This window comes from Nomascus leucogenys, chromosome 19, assembly GCF_006542625.1.
Source record: "Nomascus leucogenys isolate Asia chromosome 19, Asia_NLE_v1, whole genome shotgun sequence".
Taxonomy (NCBI): Eukaryota; Metazoa; Chordata; class Mammalia; order Primates; family Hylobatidae; genus Nomascus; species Nomascus leucogenys.
Window position 1 is genome coordinate 27,550,986 of NC_044399.1, and position 24,600 is coordinate 27,575,585.

At 47.1% G+C, this 24,600-nt stretch overlaps 2 protein-coding genes across 3 annotated transcripts in view; both read right to left on the bottom strand.

The window, feature by feature from the left end:
• Positions 1–451: 451 nt before the first annotated feature.
• LOC100590776 (translational activator of cytochrome c oxidase 1) lies at positions 452–7,945 on the bottom strand. Its single transcript, XM_003270692.4, has 5 exons — positions 7,450–7,945; positions 4,148–4,254; positions 2,357–2,484; positions 1,349–1,526; positions 452–1,015 (listed from the first exon to the last, which is right to left on the bottom strand). Exons 1-5 carry the CDS (start codon positions 7,727–7,729, stop codon positions 815–817), a joined length of 894 nt encoding a protein of 297 aa, XP_003270740.1. The 5' UTR covers positions 7,730–7,945; the 3' UTR covers positions 452–814.
• A 6,140-nt stretch (positions 7,946–14,085) lies between these two features.
• Positions 14,086–24,600, bottom strand: part of DCAF7 (DDB1 and CUL4 associated factor 7) — a 46,405-nt gene continuing 35,890 nt past the window's right edge. Inside the window, exons 5-8 of one of the 2 annotated variants that reach the window (XR_001113633.1) lie at positions 23,774–23,983; positions 22,120–22,237; positions 18,203–18,440; positions 14,086–14,162 (exon numbers count right to left, since the gene is read on the bottom strand). Coding sequence is in view for 1 of the 2 variants with exons in the window: in XM_003270693.4 (XP_003270741.1) it covers positions 18,268–18,440; positions 22,120–22,237; positions 23,774–23,983 (501 nt within the window). In the remaining variant the exon portion in view is untranslated. Of the gene's footprint in view, positions 18,441–22,119; positions 22,238–23,773; positions 23,984–24,600 lie in introns of both variants that reach the window. The other variant, XM_003270693.4, reaches the window with a different exon arrangement.

Genomic DNA, 24,600 nt, shown 5'->3' on the forward strand with positions numbered 1-24,600 from the left:
GCACGTGATTTCCTACTGGGCTAGAACCTTAAGCTGTTTGGTGAAAGAAGGGCACAGAAGTCACACAAAGAGAGCAACAGATGCTTGCACAGCAGCTCACACTGCCCTGGGGCAGCTCCAGTAAAGAGCAGTCCTGTGTTCAGGTCCTACCTTCTAGAGCAGGATCTAACACAGGACACCAGTTGAATAGCTTATACTCTAGATAAGTACAGTTCTTGGTATATAGCTAGTGTTCCAGAAATATTAGTTGCATGAATGAATGACAGGTTTAAGCTGTAAGACCAGCATTAGACCACGGAGTGCCTGGATACAACTACATTTCTATAGCCAATCAAAAAAATAATCCTGGGACTGGAGTAGTAGAGCTAAGCCTAGGGACTTGAAAGTTAGTCCAGAGGATCCCAACAGCTAGACACAAACTCAGGAAGACTCAAGAGCCATACAACAGCAATGCAGCAACCAATAATCACTGTTACTATTAAGGGCAGTTTCTAGTACATAGCGCCTCAGGGCACTTACAATCCCCACAGAGGCCAGCTACCCAACATCAAAGTCTAACCAGCTGGGTGGTGCAGCTCTGCATCCAAGAGGGTGTCGGGACACTCATCCAGATGGCTCTGAGACACCAGCAGAGCTGACAAGGAGGCCCCACAAGTGAGATTCCTTTAGCTTCAAGGTCACAAGTCCTGGCCTTGGGCCTCCTGGCCTGCTGAGCCTCCCACCAGCTTTACCCTCAGAGATTGCTGCAGAAGCCTGTGTGCTGGAATGGGCTGCCACATTTCTAGGAAGGAACCCGGGGGCACATGTAGCCTGGTTATTCAATGTTATCATAGACGTGAATCACATCCTCGTGGTTGCCAAGAGCCTGAATGAGATGTGCAGCCTGTTCCAGGTCGGGCTCAGCCAGCTGCACCTTTGAGTTGGGGATGAACTCTAGTGCACAGGACACAGAACACAGGCCCAAGGAGTCCAGCTTCTTCCTCACTTGGTGCAGTGAAGAGGCATCACAAATAAACTAGGGATAAAGGAAAGTCAGGAGGTGAGGAGCCAGGAGATAATGAGACAAAGCCACACAGGACCTTGCAAAGTCCTGAATGTCAGTACTGGAATGGATCACTGGGTTTGAGCTCTTCACTGGCAGGGACATCGTTTTCAATGTTTTGACTCTTTCTTATAGTCCTCACTAGAGTCGGTCCTATTCAGTATTCACTTAATAAATATTTGTACAATATGTGAACTGTCTCACCTGTACCCTAGGGCACATTAAGGAAGAAACCAAGAGGCATGTGTAAGGCATCTATCAGGGTCCTCCCGGAAGCCCACCAAACACCCATGTTTTCATGCTTACTTTAAAAATGTTCCTTTCTTCTTCATCTTCAGTTTCCTTGACATCCTCAGCTCCTGCTTCGATTGCCAGCTCCAGGGCACGCTCTAGGTTCACAGCATTCTTCTCTCTGTCCTCCACTTCAACCACAATCACCCCCTTTTTGTCAAAAGAGTGACGAGCTCCTACAGCCATCACTCCTCTGACAGGGAAGGAAACAGGCTGGCATGAGTGGATGCCTCTAGACACTCAGCCTCCATAAAGCTCATCATTCTGTCGCTGTCTCTTTCTCACCCAGTCTATGAAGTACACACAGACATGGAGCAGATCGCATCCTCAAGGAGGAAATGCAGCTGCTGCTGGGTAAGGGAACAGCCCAAGAATGTCCCCACACTCGATTTTCTGCCCTGATTGCAGTTTGGAGGAAGCAGACTTTGCTCATAATTTCCTGTGCCATTAAGATGCCAGTCCTGGTGGAACATTTTAAGACTTGGGCATTATATGGCTACAGATGGGAATAATAGGACAAAGATCCCCTTCTACATCCGATGAGCAAGTCTTTGGGATCCTGCTAGTAGAGACTACATTAAGGGAAAGTCAATTAACTCACTGGATTCTGCTAAGGAGCAAGTGTGCTTAAAACCTGAAACGTGGCCAGGCATGGTGGCTCCCAGCACTTTGGGAGGCTGAGGCAGGTGGATCACCTGAGATCAGGAGTTCAAGACCAGCCTGGCCAACATGGTGAAACCCTGTCATCTCTACTAAAAATACAAAAATTAGCTGGGCATGGCTGTGGGTATCTTTAATCCCAGCTACTCAGGAGGCTGAGGCAGGAGAATCACTTGAACCCAGAAGGCGGAGGTTGCAGTGAGCCGAGAGCATGCCATTGCACTCAGCCTGGGCGACAAGAGTGAGACTCCGTCTCAAAAAACAAAACCCTGAAACACTAGCAGAGATCAACAGTACTTGCCTTGCAGAGAATTGGAACATAAAGTCTCTGTCCCCTACCACTCCCCTGAGATGCACACTTACCCGTTCTTATTCAGGATATGTCTAATGTCTGATTGACACTTGTGGCTACTGTTAGATAATGCCTCGATGAGCAGAGAAGAGCCACCAGGGCCTCGACCCTCATACAGCAAATAAGTGTCCTTGGATTTCTGCAATAAACAACACAAGCACATTTTCCTGTTTCCCAATTCCTTCCCACATGTCAGCCCAGAACCACAAGTATAGCAAAACTAACTCCATGGGATGGGCTCTCTACGCTGGAGCCTGAGCTCTTAATCTTTATTTTTGTCCCCACCCTCTAACCAACTTTTTAGGTAACAGGAAGTATTACCCCTAACTTGGAAGGAGTCTGTTTCTCCGGTCCCTGAACAATCCATCAGCCATCTCTCAGCTTTGCTTCCTACCATCCCTAACTAAATGCCACATCTAATCCCCACCCAATCCCACTCAGACTCATCCTCCTACACCCCCGTCCTGTAAGAAACCCACCGGTCAAGTCTCAAGGCCCCTACCCTGGGCTGCTGAGTACTGCTGTGAAAAATCACACACCTGGGCCTTGTTGTAAGAGCTGCTGAAAACAGCATGGTCTCAAAATTCAAACAATTAATCCAGAGCTCTAGGGACTAATATCTTCTGGACCGTCCATGCCCCTACTCATCCCTTGTCCAAGTATTCAATATTCCCCACTCCAAGCACCCTGCCCTGCAACTTTCCAGGAATTCTCAACTCATAACTTCTCCCTTCCTCTTTCACAAAGGAAAAAAGGGCCACTAGGTAGGGAAAATAGTTGCTGTCTCCACCACCTTCTCTGCACCACGGCCTACGTGAAGGCAATAAGCATAACGGTTAGAGCACAGGCTCTAAAGTCTCACTATCTGGTTTCAAGTCTGTCATTTTCTGTGTGACCTGAGTCAAGCCACCTAACATTCCTGTGCCTCAGTTTCTACTTACAGTTTTGAGGATTCGATGAGATAACACACATAGAGTTTTTATCCATGCTTAGCCTGCAGGAAGCACTCAATAATTTTGAGCTATTAAGATAACTATTACTTCCTCAGAACCTCCCTACCTACCCCAGAGAAAGGTGTACCCTTATGTGGACTCTATATACCTGCCCCTCCCACCATCTCTATCACCCCCATCCTCTCCCTTTCTACTGGCTTTCCTCCTTTAGGGCATAAATATCTGAAAAACAAACACTTCCTCCACCTAACATAAGGGCTTTCTCCCACACTGCCCCTTCTTTCTATAATACCTCATCTCCCTGCAACTTGCCTGAGCAGTCCTGGTCTTGGCTGTATGGCCCTGCATGCTGCCTATGCATCCGACTCCCAGTTGTGCTCCTAGAACCAATGACCAAGGACAGTGAGCTCTCAGAAGCCTCTAGGCTGAGGGCGTCAACTACATTGCTACCCTTCTCTCTGATTTTTTTTTTTTTTTGAGACAGAGTCTCGCTCTGTCGCCCAGGCTGAAGTGCAGTGGTGCAATCTTGGCTCACCACAGCCTCCGCTTCCTGAGTTCAAGCGATCCTCCACCTCAGCCTCCCCAGTACCAGCTCACAAGCATGTGCCACCACACCCAGCTAATTTTTGTATTTTTAGTAGAGATGGAGTTTCACCATGCTGGCCAGGCTGGTCTCCAAACTCCTGGCCTCAAGTGATCCACCCACCTTAGCCTCCCAAAGTGCTGGGATTATAGTCATGAGCCACTGCACTTGGCCCTCTCTGATAATTTACGGTGTGTTTGGTGGCCATCCAGACATGAGCCCGGTAGAGGCTGTGATCAATAAAAAGCATGTCGAACAGTACACACCTCTATTTTCAGCGCTGCCTCAATGGTTGACTTGGGCATATGTTTGCTGCGACACACCTCTAAGATATTGGCCAGGTTGCTGTTGTGCTCAGGGTTGGGGCCTCCTTCTGAGATTTAAAGAAAAAAAAAAAAAAAGAGTGAGCAAAGACATCTCATTACAACATGGGAGAAAAAAAGGGATTTCCAGCCCCACCAAGCCAAAGGAGTGGCAAATCACCATTTAGCTCTCAGTTACCTTAGAATACCTTAACTAGTGTTTCGATGGGATATGGAGAAGTATTTTCGGGGTTTTTTTGTTTGTTTTTTGAGATGGAGTCTCACTCTGTTGCTGGCTGGAGTGCAGTGGCACGATCTTGGCTCACTGCAACATCCACCTCCCGGGTTCAAGTGATTCTCCTGCCTCAGCCTCCCGAGTAGCTGGGATTACAGGTGCGTGCCACCACACCCGGCTAATTTTTGTATTTTTAGTAGAGACCAGGTTTCGCCATGTTGGCCAGGCTGGTCTCGAACTCCTGACCTCAGGTGATCCACCCACCTTGGCCTCCAAAAGTGCTGGGATTACAAGTGTGAGCCACTGCGCCTGGCCTGGATAAGTATTTTGGAAAAGTTCTTTTTTTTTTTTTTTTTTTTTTTGAGACAAAGTCTCACTTTGTCACCCAGGCTGGAGTGCAGTGGCATGATTTTGGCTCACTATAGCCTCAACCTCCAGGGTTCAAGCGATCCTCCTGCCTCAGCCTCCCAAGTAGCTGGGACCACCGGTGTGCACCATGCACCAGCACACCCAGGTAATTTTTTTTGTATTTTTTGTAGATTCAGGTTTTCACCATGTCGCCCAGGCTGGTCTCAAACTCCTGAGCTCAAGTGATCTGCCTGACTCGGCCTCCCAAAGTGGTAGGATTACAGGTGTGGGCCACCACATCCAGCCAGAAAAGATCCTTTTTTTTTTTTTTTTTTTTTTTTTGAGACAGAGTCTCACTCTGTCATCCATGCTGGAGGGCAGTGGCATGATCTTGGCTCATCTTGGCTCACTGCAACCTCCCACTCCCGGGTTCAAGGGATTCTCCTGCCTCAGCCTCCTGAGTAGCTGGGATTACAGGTGCCTGCCACCACGCCCAGCTAATTTTTGTATTTTTAGTAGAGATGAGGTTTCACCACGTTGGCCAGGTTGGTCTCGAACTCCTGACCTCAAGTGATCCACTCGCCTTGGCCTTCCAAAGTGCTGGGATTACAGGCATGAGGCACCGTGCCTGGCCAGAACTTTCTAATTCATTGTCTTTAGGGATGGTTTTCATTCTGCTAGGTTTCAGCGATCTCTACTTTAGGTCAGATGAAGAAGGGTTATAGATGGTAACAACACATTCTGGACTCATTACTGCTCTTACTCTACTACTTTGTCCATAATAATTATTTTTATTTTATTTTATTATTGTTTTTGAGGCAGAGTCTTCCTCTGTTGCCCAGGCTGGAGTGCAGTGGTGTAATCTCGGCTCACTGCAAGCTCCGCCTTCCGGGTTCACGCCATTCTCCTGCCTCAGCCTCCTGAGTAGCTGGGACTACAGGCGCCTGCCACCACACCTGGCTAATTTTTTTGTATTTTTAGTAGAGACGGGGTTTCACCGTGTTACCCAGGATGGTCTCGATCTCCTGACCTTGTGATCTGCCAGCCTCAGCCTTCCAAAGTGTTGAGATTACAGGTGTGAGCCACCGCGCCCAGCACTTTGTGCATAATTATTGAAATGTTCACATGACATTGTAACCTGAGGGTAGGGGCTGTATCTCATCATCTTTGTAGTACCAGTGGCAGGCCTGGCACAAAATAAACACAAGTTGGTTGAACTTCAGTGGGGCGCAGTGGCTGATGCCTGCAATCCCAGCACTTTGGGAGGCCGAGGTGGGTGGATCATTTGAGGTCAGGAGTTCAAGACCAGCCTGGCCAACATGGCAAAACCCTGTCTCTACTAAAAATACAAAAAAAAATTTAGCCAGGCATGGTGGTGCACACCTGTAGTCCCAGCTACTCCGGAGGCTAAAGCAGGAGAATCACTTGAGCCTGGGAGGTGGAGGTTGCAGTGGGCCGAGATCACGCCACTGCACTCTACCCTGGGTGACAGAGTGAGACTCTGTCTCAAAATAAATAAATAAATAAATAAATGTTGCTTGAACTTAATATCAAGAATTTTGAAGAAAAGGAAGCAAACAAATACCAGGCATGAGCTGAGGGGGTAAATTAACATTAACTGAATGCCTATGATGTGCCATAAACCATAAACTATCTCAAGGTGGGTATTATCCTTGTTTCACAGAAACTCAAGTTAAGCTACTTGTTCAAGGTCATAAGTTAGTCAGTGACAGAAACCAGTCTTCCTGACTCCAAAGTCCATAGTTTCTCTTTTTTTTTTTTTTTTTTTTTTTTTGAGATGGAGTCTTGCTCTGTCACCCAGGCTGGATGGAGTGCAGTGGAGCAATCTCACTTACTGCAGCCTCCAACTCCTGAGTTTAAGCGATTCTCCTGCTTCAGCCTCCCGAGTAGCCAGCATTACAGGCATGCACCACCATGCCTGGCTACTTTTTTTTTTTTTTTTTTTGGTATTTTTAGTGAACACAGGGTTTCCCCATGTTGGCCAGGCTAGTCTTGAACTCCTGACCTCAAGTGATCTGCCCGCCTCTGGCCTGGGATTACAGGCTGAGCCACTGTGCCCAGTCCAAAGTCCATGCTTTCTACAGGACTTTTCCTTTACTCCTACAGATGTCTGGCCCTAAACAGAAAAAAAGCCTTTTCAGTGTGGCGACCTAAGGGAGAAAAGACATGGCTGCAAATCTACCTTCCAAGGAAATGTGTCTTGGGGAAACATTAATGAAGCAAACTAAGGCCTAAGCACTTAAGTAATAGCTTTACTCAGTGCCCCTGCCACAACCAATAAAGTACTTGAGGCGACTTCAGAGGGGTGATTTGTCTCTTCAGGAGAGACACACATCTGCCCTGACTCTTAGGGCTTGTTTCTATTAAGTACCCAGCTAGACTAGGATGAAGTCACTTCTAAATTACCGGCTTATCTTCTCAAGAGCAGCTAGCTCCCTCTCTGACAAACTGGCCAGATGCTCAGCGTCTGGAAAGGTGAGTTAGAACCTCCAACGTAGGTAGGTGTTTTGAGGATGTATGAGGTGGGCAGTGGTGGGTACTGGGGAAGGAAAACAAAGTGAAGGGCCGGAGATCTAGGTGGGCCCAACTCCGAGAGGAAAGCGAGGCTGTGGGCACTGAAAGGGCAGCGGCAGCCATTGGTGGGTGACCGTCAGGGTCTCACCTTTCACTGCCAGGCGGATGTTCAAACAGAGTTTGGAGAAGATGCGACTCCTTTCGACGTCCTTCGGACCCTTGATGTGCCTGACTTTGGACCACTTGTTGTGCCCGGCGACGACAGCCGCGGTGAGGTGCAGCGTCCGGCCCGGAGCGGCACCAAAGCCCCGGGGCTCGGAGTGGGAGGGCCGGAGGTCGCGCGGAGGAGCCGCCCCGACCCTGGGGCCTCGTGCCAGCAGGCATCGGGCAGCGGCCCTGCTTAGGCTGGCAGCAGCCCAAGCCGCCATCGGTCCGGACCCTGGGGTTCAAGCTGCTAGCAGCAGCGGCCAACGCCGGCCCGTCTCTTCCACTGCCGGAACAAGCAGATCCGGATCCCGCGGCCGCCTGTGCCGGTCACCTGAGACCCAAAGGCTTGGGCCCGCCCGGGGCGGCTCAACAGCTGATGACCCTGCACCGTCCCCGTGGCAGCCGGGACTGGGGGCCCTTGATGGCGTAGCACACTTCCTTTACCAGGTTCGCTCCAAAAACACGTCCCCACTGCCCGCAAAGTCCGTTCCGCAGCTGCACGGTACTCGCTCCTCTCTTGCCCTTGAGCAGATCTAGTTACTGCGCAAGACCTCCCGGTTGCCTAGAGAGCGCCGGACGTTGTTTCTCATAATGTTCTAGTGGAGACACATCTGAGTTATGAAACTGACTTTGCTTCCAAATTGCTGCCTAAATCTGAGCAAGTCCAGAATGATAAATATTTTGTCGTTGCCTCATTTTACTGGGAAAGAAACCGCTGCCAGGGAAGTGAATTGCCCAAATGTTTAATCTCTCTGAACGTCTTCCCTATTTATAAATAAGGATCTAATATTTGCTTTATCAACATAGGAAGTTGAAAACACAAAATGAGCCCTTAGAGCTTTAAAGTAATAAAGTTTTATGTAAATAGCCACAGTGCACTTAAGCCCCTAGATGCAAGAGATGGTTTGGGACAGAGTCAGATGAGTCACAGGCCTTTGGGAGAGGGAGAATGATCAGACAAGCCTTTTGGAGCTAAACTCCCCTCTTCATTTTCTCTCTGCTGTCTCGAAAGAGAAAACCGAATCCGTTAGAAGATGGAGAGAAACAAAGCGGCAGCTGCTGAAAAGCTTTGTAGTGAGTGACGCCCATGCTGGTGAGATTAAGTCCAAAGGGCATGACGTATCAGGTAGAGAAGCAGGACAGCCGGGCGCGGTGGCTCACGCCTGTAATCCCAGCACTTTGGGAGGCTGAGGCAGACAGATCGCTAGGTCAGGAGTGCGAGACCAGGCTGACCAACATGGTGAAACCCCGTCTCTACTAAAAATACAAAAAAATTAGCCGGCCGTTGTGGCGCGCGCCTGTAATCCCAGCTACTCAGGAGGCTGAGGCAGGAGAGTTGCTTGAACCCGGGAGGAGGAGGTTGCAGTGAGCCGAGATCACGCCACTGCACTCCAGACTGTGCGACAGGGCGAGACTCCATCTCAAAAAAAAAAAAAAAAAAAAAAAAAAGAGAAGCAGGACAGTGTGAAGTTCAAGCTTGTGCCCTCTGCGGTTAGACTGGGTAGCTTCAAACCCTGGTTGTTCCATTTTCTAGTGTATCCTTGGGCAAGTTCCTTTACTTTCCATTTCAGTTTCCTTAACTATAGAATGGCCTTGTGAGGACTAAATGGGATAATGGATGCAAGGCACAAAAGCATAGATTTTTTTATTTTTTATTATATAAGAACCTCCATGGGGCTGGGTGTGGTGGCTCACGCCTGTAATCCTAGCACTTTGGGAGGCCGAGGCCGGCAGATCACTTGAGGTCAGGAGCTCGAGGCCAGTCTCATCAACATGGTGAAACCCCATCTCTACTAAAAATATAAAAATTAGCCGGGTGCAGTGGGTGCCCATAGCCCTTCATACATGCACTTACCTTTTAAAAAAATATCAAAATGTTTATATCTGTTTCTACCATAATACTAAATTCTTTGAGAGTAGGACTATACTTCCTATGTCCAAAACAGTTCCCATTTTTTTAAAAATTAACAGCTTTGACATATTTCACAGATCATACAGATCACCAATTCAAAGTGTACAATGGGTTATAGAATATTCAGAGCTGTGCACAATTGATTTTACATTTTCATCATCCCCAAAAGAAGTCCTGTACCCATTAGCAATCATTCCCTATTTCCCCCCAATTCCCGCAGCCCTAGACAATCACCAATTTACTTCTGTCTCTGTGGGTTTGCCTCTTCTGGACATTTAATATGAATGGGCCCACATGCTATGTGGCCTTTGGTAACTGGCTTCTTTCACTTAGCATGATGTTTTCAGGATTCTTGCATGTTGTAGCATGTATCAGCATTTCATTTCTATTGCCAAATAATATTCCATTGTAGGAATATACCACGTTTTATTTTATTTATTATTATTATTTTTTTTTTTTTTTGAGACGGAGTCTCACTGTCACCCAGGCTGGAGTGCAGTGGCGCAATCTCGGCTCACTGCAAGCTCCGCCTCCCGGGTTCACGCCATTCTCCTGCCTCAGCCTCTCCGAGTAGCTGGGACTACAGGCGCCCGCCACCATGCCCGGCTAATTTTCTTGTATTTTTAGTAGAGACGGGGTTTCACCGTGGTGTCGATCTCCTGACCTCGTGATCCGCCCGCCTCGGCCTCCCAAAGTGCTGGGATTACAAGCGTGAGCCACCGCGCCCGGCCGGAATATACCACGTTTTATTTATCCATTCATCAGGCGATGGACATGTGGGTTGTTTCCACCTTCTATGATGAATAATGAGGCTGTGAACATTCATGTACACATTGCTGTGTGGATGTATGTTTTCACTTCTTTTAGTTATATACCTAGGAGTGGAATTGCTGGGTCATATCATAACTATGTTTAACCTTTTGTGGGATTGCCAGACTGTCTTCTAAAATGGTTGTGTATCATTTTACATTCCCACCAGCAATATATGAGGGTTTAATTTCCCCATATCATGAATTTTTTTTTCTGCTTTGTTACCCAGGCTAGAGTCCAGTGGAGCAATCATAGCTGACTGAAGCATAGAACTCCTGGGCTCAAGCAATCTTCCCATCTCAGTCTCCCAAGTAGATGAGATTACAGGTGAGAGCCACTGGCTAAATTTGTTATTCTTTTTGACTACAGCTATCACCATCCTTGTGGGGGGGAAGTGTTATCATCTCATTGTGGTTTTGATTGTATTTCCTGAATGACTACCAATGGTAAGCATCTTTTCATGTGCTTATCAGCCATTCATATATAGTATTACATTTTGCAATTTAAAAAGTTTATTCAGGCCAGGCGTGGTGGCTTATACCTGTAATCCCAGCACTTTGGGAGGCCGACTTGGGCAGATAATGAGGTCAGGAGATTGAGACCATCTTGGCTAACATGGTGAAACCCCGTCTCTACTAATAATACAAAAAATTAGCTAGGTGTGGTGGCGCGCGCCTGTATTCCCAGCTACTCAGGAGGCTGAGGCAGGAGAATCGCTTGAACCCAGGAGGCAGGGGTTGCAGTGAGCCGAGATCGCGCCACTGCACTTGAGCCTCAGTGACAGAGCGAGACTCCATCTCAAAAAAAAAAGAAAAAATATACATATATATATTTACTTTGAGAAGCAAAAATCACATTAATGGAATTTGAAATCACAAATAAGTGTAGAGGCTAAAACACGGTTTGAAATTGCCCTAGTCCAGTCAGCCTGAGACCAGCAAGGGAAACCTATAGTCCCACAGAGTTAGGCTTATCAACTCACTGCAACAAGGGAGACTGCACACCAGAGGAATGGTGGTGTCTTACCGAAGAAAAAACTGGTCATAGGGTTATGGGGAAGGGTGGAGGTTAGGTGAAAAATTAGAGTTAGGCTCAAAGAAGCACAGACCTGTGTGAAAGGTGGATTAAGATCAGCTGGACTACAAAGTGGACCCAGGGGATCAGTTTCCCTGGAAAGTACAAAGTCAAGGTAAATGTGGAATGTTGTGTTCAGAAACCCCTGCTCTGAAGCGCAATACCTGGCCTGGAAATCAAGGCTGCTTCTCTATGTCAGAGTGACTCAGCTCCTCCAAGCAAGGCTGACTATAAGCCTTCTCACAAATACAATTGCAAACAGCAAACTTTGTCAGCCTATGATTTTGGAGGACAAAGTTTCTCGGTGAATTTTTTTAAAAAAGTAGTCACTCAGGGAGTTGTTATGACACTTTATGTTGCCAAAAAAAAAAAGTTGCAGTGTGTGCTTGATAGAGGTACTATATCCTGTTAACTGTGCAGCTGGTTTTATCTGTCTGTGTTGTATCTGTGATGAATGACAGGGCAGATTTTAACTCTCTCAGTCTGAGTTAATAGCCACCTTTCAAGATAAATTCATAGTTGACTGAACCATCTCTAGACGCCTGGTTGTCGGGATCATTGAAATCACCTAACTAACAATGAGCCTTGGAAGCTGAAGACTGGCTAAAAGTATCATTCCATTAGGTTTGACCATGTGTTGTCTAGTACTAACAGCTCTCAATGAATGAGATTAGTTATTAGTCCAGATACTTAGCCGACTTGCTGGTATGGCTGAGACACAATTATTCACTACTGCACTTCCTCTTCCAGGGTACGCAGGAAGACTACATTTCTTGACTTGACCTTCCTTGCAGTTGGCAGATAGGAGAAGTGAGTAAGCCACTTCCAGGCCCATCCTGAAAAATGTACTCCCTCCCACCCCCCATAAGCAACCTGGAGGTCACACGTTTATTTTTATTTTTATTTTTTGAGATGGAGTCTTGCTCTATTGCCCAGGCTGGAGTGCAGTGGCGCAATCTTGGCTCACTGCAAGCTCTGCCTCCCAGGTTCAAGCGATTCTCCTGCCTCAGCCACCTGAGTAGCTGGGATTACAGGTGTGCGCCACCAGGCCTGGCTAATTTTTGTATTTTTAGTAGAGGCGGGGTTTTACCATGTTGGTCAGGCTGGTCTTGAACTCCTGATCTTGTGATCCACCCGCCTCGGCCTCCCAAAGTGTAGGGATTACAGGCATGAGCCACCGCGCCTGGTCAGGTCACATATTTAGATGATGTAGCTGTAACGTGGAAGAAGGCTAATCAACCTCTAAAGGACATTTTTTTTGAGATGGAGTCTTGCTCTGTCGCCCAGGCTGAAGTGCAGTGGCGCTATCTTGGCTCACTGCAACCTCCACCTCCCGGGTTCAAGCTATTCTCCTGCCTCAGCTTCCCAAGTAGCTGGGACAACAAGCGTGCGCCACCATGCCTGGCTACTTTTTGTATTTTTAGTAGAGACAGGGTTTCACCATGTTGGCTAGGCTGGTCTCGAACTCCTGACCTCAAGCTATCTGCCCCCCTCAGCCTCCCAAAGTGCTGGGATTAGAGAGTTGAGCCACTGCACCCGGCCCAGAGGACTTTGTGTAAGCAAAAAATAAGCTTTTGTAGTGCTCAGTTTCTGAGATTTGGGGGTTTGTTGCTGCAGCATAGCCTAGCCTATAAATAGTATTACTCTCTGTTGTCTCCTTAAAAACCAGAGAGCAGGACTCATGTATTTCTCACAAAATATACATTGTCAGACCATATAGCAGCACAGTTCCAACAGGACCAGCAGGTACTCATAAAACTTAAATTCTTGGCCGGGCACAGTGGCTCACACCTGTAATCCCAGCACTTTGGGAGGCCGAGGTGGGTGGATCATCTGAGGTCGGGAGTTTGAGACCAGCCTGACCAACATGATGAAACCCCATCTCTACTAAAAATACAAAATTAGCCGGGCGTGGTGGCACATGCCTGTAGTCCCAGCTACTCGGGAGGCTGAGACAAGAGAATCGCTTGAACCCGGGAGGCAGAGCTTGCGATGAGCCGAGATCGCGCCACTGCACTCCAGCCTGGGTGACAGAGCGAGACCCCGTCTCAAAAAAAAAGGAAATGCAAAAAAAAAAAAGATTTGTCTTAGATCTTAATCTGCCTAAAAAAAATTTTTTTTTAAATAAAAATTACTGATTGATTGAGACAGGGTCTTGCTATGTTGCCAAGGCTGGTCTTGAACTCCTGGCCTCAAGTGATCCTCCCACCTCAGCCACCCCCATGCCTCAGCTGGGATCACAGACCACTGTGCCCGGCCACAAGTATTTATGTAGATGTCTCCTCTGGTAGACTGCAACCAACTTGAGGGCCATGTCCCTTGGCATAGAGGAGGTGCTCCACTGAATTAACAAGTGAATGACCAACAGGATATAAAAGGTGATGAGTAGACTGCCCGGCTTGGGCTGGGGCACTGCCACTGTCTATGGAACATGACCAAAGTGACAAAATGGGAAGAACTGAATTCGTCACAAAAAGAAATTCAGTCAGGCCGGGCGTGGTGGCTCACGCTTGTAATCCCAGCACTTTGGGAGGCCGAGGCGGGTGGATCACGAGGTCAGGAGATCGAGACCGCGGTGAAACCTCGTCTCTACTAAAAAATACAAAAAAATTAGCCGGGCGTGGTGGCGAGCGCCTGTAGTCCCAGCTACTTGGAGAGGCTGAGGCAGGAGAATGGCGTGAACCCGGGAGGCGGAGCTTGCAGTGAGCCGAGATTGCGCCACTGCACTCCAGCCTGGGCGACAGAGCGAGACTCCGTCTCAAGAAAAAAAAAAAAAAGAAATTCAGTCAATCCATACATGTTCAAGTTTTATTACAAAGTATGATGGGCAGAAAATACGGTACTTCTTATACAGGAGGCTGAAACAGAATGAAAGGGTGAAAATTAGGTTTAATTTACTTAGGAAACAAGAAATAGAAAGTCATAGCTATAACACTCCACTTTCAGGTGCCCTTGAAGTAGCCTTCAATGGAGATTCCCCATAGTTGTTTCACAGCACAGTGTTAAAATTTTATTACAAGCCCTGTGTACAATCAGTCCTGTGAAAATATTTATAAAAGAAAAATATTACAGTACAGTTCTGCAAGGGGCAGTTTCCTCTCCACCTGACCATGGATGCCACAAAATCTATAATATAGAGGGAAAGTTTAAATATATAACAAGAATGGAAGTTCAGACAAACTAGGCTAAAGGGCACAGAAATGGATCAGTTAGAGCTTAACATTTCAGAGCAAGAAATCTCCATTTTCTACATAGAGGTTTATACAATCATGCTACAAATTCACTCTGGATGGGGTAGGGAGGGAAAGTCACTGACAAGAGGGGTAATAAAATACACAGGAACCAAAGCAAGTGAGTCAGACTCAACTAAATCGATTCAAAGCTTCAGCTCAACAATTTTCATAACACATGGTATACCACAATCAACCCAAGGTGAGAACATTTCTTTTAAATAGTAGATATCACATGTTCATAATCACTGGGTTGTCCCAAAGGTGGGTGCCTATAAACTTTCCGGCTGTTACATAGACTGTCAACATCTTTCTTCTTGAGTTTAAACTTTCTTTAGCTTATTTGTTTCTGGTTGGATATACCAGTCCAAGCCTCTTTGGGAAGGCACCTGCATGTTTCCATATTTTGAAAATGACATCCAGAAAGTAGCCTGAGAGGACCTAGCCCATCCCATGTGGCCACACATTTGACTTTGACCATTAGCAGCAGTGACACTGTAGGAAGAGGAGAAGGTGCAGGTGGGTGAAGTGGGCAAGGCTCTGCAACACGAGACGCTCTCAGGAGCTGGCCCAGCCAGGGCCTGGCCCAGGGTTCACAGTGACTTTGCTCTGCTCCACCCTCTTCCCTGGGAAAACCAATCTAAGTATCAAGCATGATCTTTCCTCTTCGTCCTGGAGTACACACAGTAAAGGGAAAAGTCTGCTTTGAGGCTTCTACTTCAATGGTCTCCCCTACTCCAAGCCAGGAATGGAAGGGGCTGCCATATTCTCAAAGTGGGGAAGGCAGAGAGACAGTACTGGGCTGCCCTCCCACATGTGGTAAACCCTGCAGCTCCTCCATATCTTCACGGCCCAGGAATTCAAGACCCAGGTGGCAGCAGGAAGAAACAGTGGAAAAGCAAGCAGAAGAGAAAAAGGAGGGGGAAAGTCTGCATAACTGTAATAACCTCTGCTTCTCCTGCTCTGTAACAAACCCACAACCAGGAAGAGCCATGGTCTGGAACAATCATGGCACCCCAAACGCCTGTAGGTTTTTTACCACCAAACATCACCCATGGCTGCTCTGCACTGTCATCTTGTTCCCACAGTTACCTAGCATCACGGATGCCCAATTTATGGCCCAGGAAGGCTGACTCAGGCTAAGGGAAGCCTCGCTGGCTGTCAATTTGAGAACCTTAACAAATTACAGAGAGTTGTTTTTGCAACTACAACAGATCTGTGCTTTCTGGAGCATGGCTGGCTTAGAGGCTTTCTAAATCCTGAGACTGTAGAAATCCCCTCCTCAGTCATGGGTCGTCGGGCTGGTGGAGTAAAGGGAGGGTAAGAGAGCTGGGACTCAAAGACCAGCAACTCATCAACTGTGAGTATATGTGTGCTTGCTTAGGGGGGTGGAGTCTCCCCTGGGTCCCCGGTGGCATTCAGGGGAAGACTGTACTGCAGGACCTGAGGAAGGATGACAGGGGCTGGGCGTCCACAGGGCAAGGGAAATCTCAAAAGTTGTTGGTTTCCAGAGTAAATAGCTATCTTATGCAAATATATCCTAATTTTTTTTTTCAAGTTGTTGTTTCTGAGTTCCAGCTGACAAATTCCACCATACAGACCAGGCTTAGGTGCAGATCAGGAAAGGAATCTTAGAACTCAGTGGATGTAAGCCCTGCCCAGCAGACCAGCCCCTTCTACCACTGACTTCCATTTCAGACCCTTCTCCACAGGAAGGAACTGATGGCCTCCTAAACAAGCAGCCATCAGCTTGGCCTTGCTACCCTTGAGAGAAGGACCCAGTAACCATTATCAAACACAATGAAAAGCAGAGGAGGGTTCTGACCAAGAACTGCTCGCTTTATATCTCCAAATGATGCAGTGCAAATCCAGTGGCAAATGTAGGAGAGGCAACTGCAAGCACATGGCCAGCCAGAGTCCTAAAATCAGAACAACAAAGTAAAAGGGTAGAAGGGTAAATACCCTGGCTAAAAAAAGAGTCTTTTTCTTTGGGACAGGTCCCTGTACGGTAAAGCAAAGAGCTAGAACTTTGGCATATAATGATATCTACTTCTGAAAAGGGAGACTTCACCAAAAAAGCTTAAGGGCCCAGAAGAACAAAGTTACTGTTTTACTTCTCAAGCAGGTGAGAGCCAGAGGACAAAACCATCGTCCCTCAGGCCTGCTACTCTACTAATCGCAGATGAGCAATTCAGAGGGACTTAAAAACCTTCAGGTAGGAGCAGAGCGCAAGGAACCAGCCAACTTTCCCCCCAGAGCACGTCCCAAACTGCCTGCCCCAAGGGCTCATCTAATGGTGGAATCACACACATGCCCCTCCATGGAACTCATTCACATAATGGAAAGACACCTGTGGCCTGCAAGTCAAAAGACAACTGCAGGCTACAAGTCCAATACTGCTCAGAACCTAAACTGGGGGAGAGAGGGGTTGACAGGTGTGGGTAGAGCTCTTAACTGGCTGACCCTGGGGGTCTATAATTCCTTTTCCTTCTTTTTTTTTTTCTCCCTTTTCATTACCCACAGTATAATGCTTTTTAGTTATCTATCCACTTGACAGCCCAGGATTGCCACAGTCCACCCGTCCATCTCTCATGTAAGGTCTTGTTCAGGGTTGGAAGCACAGACAGGATGCCTCTCGGGAAGACTCTCTCGCCTCAGAGCACTCAATCCAAAGAATGCCCAATATACCACCAGGCACAGTAAACTCAACCAACAGAAGCACCGAAGTTCAACTCAGATATCATTCTTGCCTATCATTGAAAAGACACTAAGTGGAATGGCCTGGGGCTTGTATTTGGATGGAAAAACAGACTCTGAAAGAATGTACTGGAAATATGCTTGAAGTTCAGCTTCCTGAAACGATTTCCCTCAAGTCAGGTACCCTGAGAGCCTGTCTCTCTCAGCTCTACCATGCTCCCAGTGGGAACCAATGGGGCTGGACAGTGGTGCTTCAGAGTAAACAGAGGCTTCCTATGTCTATTTAGAAGCCCAGAATGCCCTTGAGAGGAGCCAGGCTAATAAAGGTGTGATGAGTGGACTTCAGAGCACCAAGGTGGTTTGGACTCCCGGTCAGGTATGTACTACTCAGGCAGTGACTCAAGAAGGCAAACTGCTCATGGGGCCAGGGGCCCAGTACCAGCTCCAGGCACTGAGGGAAGAGAAGAAGGTGCAAAGAGGGAGGTCTATAAGACAAAGAAATGAAGGAGGAGAGTAAAATTCTTTTCATAAAAAAATTAGCCTGATAGATAACAAATATACAAAGTTAAAATTTGTTAAACACACTGATACTAGGAGAAAAGACAAATTGGTATTTGTTCCCACGTAAGTGCTAACACGAACATGGACATGGATGAGACGTGGCCTGCTGCCTTGGGCAGCAAACACACAGACACCTGGGCAGAGGAATAGACACAGCCAGTGCGTGAACTGCTCCTCAACACAACGCCTGACAAACAAATATACACACGTTTTTAATTGAGGAACCAAAGGAGAAGAGGAAAGGAGAGAAAATCTTAATACTCAGCCCTGGGCTGAGGCGCCACACAGCACTGAGTCTGTCACAGAGGGCGATGGGGTGACTGGCCAGGAACTCCTAGAGCAGCTTCTGGTAACAGTGGGTGCAAAGCAATGAAAGACATACTGGCCACTGGAAACATGTTTCTTCTTACTTTGGGGGTGGGGCAGAGGCAGGAAACACAAAAGCCCCTGCCTCGTGGGCACAGCGGCACCAACACTACACTCTGAGTATCTCCAGGCAGTTGTTGTAGCAGATGGCGATCCAGTCGGGCTGAGTTGATGCCCACTGCACATTGTTGATCTCTCCTTCAGCTGTGTAGGCCAGGATAGGGTCCTCGATGGCTCGGGGCATTTGCTGGATGTCCCAGATGAGAGCCTGGTGGTCATCCGCTAGGGACAAAGAAAGCCAGCAAGCAAGGTCACAAGTGAGGCAATGAGGATGATGATCCCTGCATTTCAGGAGCAAGTCACAATTTACAAAGCACCCCCGTGATGGCGGTTCTATTTTAAGCCCCCATTTTATCAATGAGGAAATCGAGATTCAGAAATGTTAAGGCACTTGTTCCAAATCACACAGCTATTCAGCCAAGTGAGTGGCAGAGCCAGAACTCAAATTGAGGCCCTGACTCCATCTCCCAGATGTCCCCAGGCTCTATCCACTGCACTAATGAGTCTTTCTCATCTGGGTCAGGTATCAGGAGTGGACAAGGGGATACCAAACATGTCATTTGCAGCTGCTTAAAATACTTGAGTGGTTACAAAGATCCTTCTCTGATCATTCAATATAATGAGAGCGTTTCTTCTCCGTGTGATGGACATTAATGCTTCAGTGAGGTGTTACATAGAAGAAGACTGATAAAGTAGTGCTGATATGTGCTGTTAAAAAATTCTTTCCTGGCCAGGCATGGTGGCTCACACCTGTAATCCCAGCACTTTGGAAGGCTGAGGCAGGCGGATCACCTGAGGTCAGGAGTTCAAGACCAGCCGGGCCAACATGGTGAAACCCCATCTCTACTAAAAAAAAAAAAAAAAAAATACAAATTAGCCAGGTGTGGTGGCGCACACCTGTAATCCCAGCTACTCGGGTGGCTGAGGCAGGAGAATCGCTTGAACTCAGGAGGCAGAGGTTGCAGTGAGCCGAGATCATACCACTGCACTCCAGCATGGGTGACAGAGTGAGACTTCATCTCAAAAATAAATAAATAAATAAAAATAAGTAAACAAATCCAAGAAAATAGCTATGGGAAACACTGGAAAGATGGTAATCACCTTAAATATATAAAAGCACATGAAAAATAACTAGAAGGAAATATATTAAAATGAGAATGATGGCAATACTAAGATGGCAAGGTTAGAATTTATGTTTACTTTTCTCTAGTTCCTAAGTGATTCGTAATGTGCTCATATTACTTTTTTTTTTTTTTTTTTTTTTAAATGGAGTCTCGTTCTGTTGTCCAGGCTTGAGTGCTATGGTGCAATCTCGGCTCACTGTAACCAAAGCCTCCCAGGTTCAAGCAATTCTCCTGCCTCGGCCTCCCAAAATGCTGGGATTACAGGCATGAACCACCACACCTGGCCTATATTACTTTCATAATCAAAATAGTAAGTTAATTTTAAAAAAAGAAAAAAAAAGGCAATGGCCTTCAGAGCTGCAGTGTACCCTGACTCTGCCATGCATTCTGATGAAAGCTGGTCTCAGATATACAGAAAATCTGAATAAACTAAACCCTAATAGGCTAATTGTGGGCAATACTAGTCTCCTGCCAAGGCCGCATAGTCTGGGCCAGGTGCAAGATCCCTCTCCCAGGGACAATCAATGCCAAGAGGTCAGGGAATTGCACCTCTAAAGCACTAAGCTCCTTTACCTCAATGCTCAACCGAGCACACTTGAGCAACAGCTCCTTCGGTTGAAGGGACTCAAGGCAGCTGCAACACACAAAACAACAGTGAGCCGGACAAAGGCAGCAGCCAGGAGCAGAAAATGGGGCCTCTACGGGGCCAGTCCTGCTTTCCATGAATAATGGATGACACCTTTCTTTTCTGCTTCTTCTATCCCTCCCTATATACACCCCTGGAAAAAAAAAAGAGGGCAATAATGAAGAAAGACCACAATCTGAGGTACAGAAGGCAGCAGCAGGCCCCCAGCTGCTCTTCAAGGAGACATATTCAGGCACGAGCAGATGGCCAAAATCAGGAAAAGCTTCATGCCTTCCAAATAATGCTCAAATGGCAGAAAAACACCAGAGTACATTGCTTCTTGGGCTCCATAACAAACCTTGTCCATTATAAGGCTCCTGATTAGTGAGGAGAAGAAAAAAAACACACTAAAAAAGTTAAGGAGCAAAACACCACAGGGCTAGGACAGAATCCTATCAGTGCAGAAGGAAGAAGTATATAGTTGTATTTGGGGGCATGGATGTACATCCCTGAAAGTATACCAAAAGGGTCTGGAAGGAGACACATTACCTGTTGATAGAGGTCATCTATGCAGAGGGGTATGGAGGCAGAAATGATATAGGAAGGAGAAAAGGTGACCTTCACCTTGCTCTTAAATATGCTTCTGTACTGTTTTCAATTTAAATAACAGATTGGCATTATTTCTACAATAAAAGTGCATTGACAACCAGCATATTTTTCTTTTTTTGAGATGGAGTCTCACTCTGTCACCAGGCTGGAGGGTAGTGGCACAATCTCAGCTCACTGCAACCTCCACCTCCTGGGTTCAAGCGATTCTCCTGCCTCAGCCTCCCGAGTAGCTGGGACTACAGGCACGTGCCACCACGCCCAGCTAATTTTTGTATTTAGTAGAGACGGGGTTTCACCATATTGGCCAGGATGGTCTTGATCTCCTGACCTCGTGATCCACCTGCCTTGGCCTCCCAAAGTGCTGGTATTACAGGTGTGAGCCACTGCACCCAGCCTTTCTTTTCTTTTTTTAAAATTTATTTTAGAGGCAGGGTCTTGCTTGGTTGCCCAGGCTGGAGTACAGTGGCACAATCATAGCTCACTGTAACCTCAAACTCCTGGACTCAAGGAATCCTCTCACCTCAGCCTCTAAGTAGCTGGGACTACAGGAATTCACCACCACACCCAGATAGTTTTTTTTTAACTCTTTGTAGAGATGAGGTCTCACTATACTGCCCAGGCTGGTCTCGAACTCTTGGCCTCAATCAATCCTCCCACTTTAGCCTCCCAAAGTGCTGCAATTACAGGCTTGAAACGCTGTGCCTGGCCCAACATATTTTTAAGGGGTATTTTTTTTTTTTTTTTTTGGAGACAGAGTCTTGCTCTGTTGCCCTGGCTGGAGGGCAGTGGTGTAATCTCCGGTCAACGCAACCTGCACCTCCTGGGTTCAAGTGCTTCTCCCGCCTCAGCCTCCTGAGTAGCTTGGACTACAGGTGCGTGCCACCATGCCTGGCTAATTTTTTTTGTATTTTTAGTAGAGACAGGGTTTCACCATGTTTGTCAGGCTGGTCACGAACTCCTGACCTCAGGTGATCCACCTGCCTCAGCCTCCCAAAGTGCTGGGATTACAGGCGTGAGCCACTGCGCCCAGCCAGTAAGGGGTGCTAGCTTTGGTCTGGGAAACAGTGAAATGAAAACCACAAGTCACAAACCACAACCAGGCAAAGTTCTGTGGGGCCCTCCGATGCATCCAGAGCTCACTGTGGGTTTGTTATAGTGAAACCTGAAAGGTCCCATGGAGATGTTTATCTTCTCAGTCCCAGAGATTCTGTTACATCCATGAGGGATGCCTCCCTTTCCCCATATTCCTGGAATTGAGTCCTCTGTGCCACCCAGATTTCAGGGGGACAGTACAAGGCACAGCCCTATAACTGACACTTGATGTAAATCATATATGGAAGATGTTCTGATGTCCATGAGGGTACAAGATCGTCTAAAAATTTGTACTGATTGAATTTCACAAGTGTGGAGAGGCTCCAACTAGTCATTTTGTATAAATCTCTCAAGACTGTCCTTAGAAAACAGTAACAACTACAATTCTAAGGAGCCAAGAGAACAGATTTCCTCCATCCCTCCCAGATTTCTTTCTCCCCACCATGATTACCTGCAGTGCAGATGTGGCAGGATGAATGTGGGGCCCAAGCAATACCATTGACACATGCTCGATGGTTGTTTAACCTGGCGACAGGTGTGCAGGGAACCCGGACATCTAGAATCACCACCTGCGGAAATAACAAGTAAAAGGCCTGGGATCATCAGAGTTTCACAGAAAAAAACAAAAAATACTATCCACATGCAAAAATCTTTTTAGGCATAATTTTCATTTGTGGATTTAAAGAACTAGAGACAAGATTTCCATAGGATTGAGGGAAAAGAAGACAAAGGACACGGGTAGTTTATAGTCTCTATCTTGAGCAACACTGGGCCTTTAGACTGATAGGGGAGATGCAGAAGCAGGCAATAGGAGTCTGGTTAATCCTGGGTCCCAGTGGGCGCATGTGGTAAGAATTCTATGCATCTCAGATGAATGGAATGAGAGCCCAGCCAAAGCAGAATCTGAGGTGCTAGCACCACCAAACCAAGGACAACCAATGCATTCTCCCCACCCACAATTCACCTCTTTTATCAAGTAACGGACTAGAGAGAGCTGCCATTTGTTTTTCTTTCTTTCTTTTTTTTTTTTTTTTTTTTTTTTTTTGAGACAGAGCCTGCTCTGTTGCCCAGGCTGGAGTGCAGCGGCGTGATCTCTGCTCACTGCAAGCTCCGCCTCCCGGGTTCAAGCCATTCTCCTGCCTCAGCCTCCTGAGTAGCTGGGACTACAGGTGCCCGCCACCACACCTGGCTAATTTTTTGTATTTTTTTTAGTAGAGACGGGGTTTCACCATGTTAGCTAGGATGGTCTCGATCTCCTGACCTGTGATCTGCCCATCTTGGCCTCCCAAAGTGCTGGGATTACAGGTGTGAGCCACCATGCCTGGCATTTTTTTTTTTTTTTTTTTTTTAAGACGGAGTCTTGCTCTATCTCCCAGGCTGGAGTGCAATGGCGTGATCTCGGCTCACTGCAACCTCTGCTTACCAGGTTCAAGCGATTCTCTTGCCTCAGCCTCCCAAATAGCTGGAACTACAGGCGTATGCCACCACACCCAGCTAACTTTTGTATTTTTAGTAGAGACGAGGTTTCGCCATGTTGGCCAGGATGGTCTCGATCTCTTGACCTCGTGATCCACCCGCCTTGGCCTCCCAAAGTATTGGGATTACAGGCGTGAGCCAGAGCGCCTGGCCAGAGAGCTGCCATTTCTACATCCGTTTGCTAAAGCTAGATGAATCTGTCCAGACTACAGAAGGGAAAATCTGCTTTTTCACTCAGCACCAAAGGCACATACGATTTGGTTTACGCTTTAAATATTGCTTTTCCTAGCTCTAACTCAAACTCTTCAAAAATTAAAAGTTCTTAACAAGTAATTCTTATTCCAGATTAGGCCTTCTCAGTCCCAGGACTGCTGTCATTTTAGGTAGGATATACTTTGCTGGGGGACTGTCCTGGGCACTGTAGGATATTTAGCAGCCTCCCTGGTCTCTACCCCCTAGATGCCATAGTACCAACTGTGTCTCCAGAGCTGTGACAATCAAAAAGGCCTCCAGACATTCCCAAAGATACTCCGGGGGCCAAACTGCTCCAGTTGAGAACCAGCCTTCTAGATATACTAAGCAGTGCTGGAGTTAGGAAGGGCCCATGGCAGCCTGAGGGGAGTACTCACCTCCATTCCATCCATGGCCATGGTGGCCAGGTAGTTAGGGTCCTGCTTGTTCCAGCAGAGGCGAAGCAGTGGGTGATGCTGTGGGTCTTCGTAAATGATGGTGCTGTGTTCTAGATGGCGGAGGTCAAACATCCGCACCGAGCCATCAGCACCCACAGAGGCAAACATGTCCCTGCCACCTCCGGCCCGGCTAAAAGCAATATCATAGACCTGTTGGTGAACAAGAAGCTCCAGTCAGATTCAGATCCATTACCTCTTCTTCCTATAGGAGGGAAATCTGCCACATCCAGTTCATCTAAACCTCACTCATGACACAGAAGCAGGTAAATGAAGCCCAAACAGTGTCAGTACTGAAACCCGAGAGCTCTAATAATCAGTGGCTTCCCAAAGATGGAAGATCATTCTGCTATAGAAATTGGCTGGCTTCTTCCCACATTTCTGCTTTCCAAGTCTTCTTCCTCCAACCCCTGTGATAAAACAAAGGCACATACCCTGCTGACCAACAGAACAGTGGCTGTCTTCTGCCACACAGCAAGAATGAGACATTTATTTCCTGGGCCTTGTGCACAATCAGAGGCAGGTCTATGAGCCCACTAAGGCCTAGATCATCAATCACAGAGGTGAAAGCAGCCCTCCTGTGGCCACTTAATAGCAGCCAAGCTGATTCTACTGTGAAACCTGGACCTGAGACTCATTTGCAAGAAAGAGATAACAGAAATTTTGAGTCATGGGAGGCCTAGATGTTCCTGTATTCACAAATAGGTTTAGTAGCATCCTCTTGTCCTAGGACATGTTGTTTCTTCTCCTAGTTGGTTTGTGATCATAAG

Bases quoted from the DNA above. Each gene is read 5' to 3' on its own strand.
- LOC100590776 (XM_003270692.4), bottom strand. From the start codon at position 7,729: ATGGCGGCTTGGGCTGCTGCCAGCCTAAGCAGGGCCGCTGCCCGATGC. The intron at 1,527-2,356 runs GTAAGTGTGCAT...CTTCCCTGTCAG, and splicing joins CATATCCTGAATAAGAACGG to AGGAGTGATGGCTGTAGGAG. The intron at 1,016-1,348 runs GTAAGCATGAAA...CTTTATCCCTAG, and splicing joins AAGAAAGGAACATTTTTAAA to TTTATTTGTGATGCCTCTTC.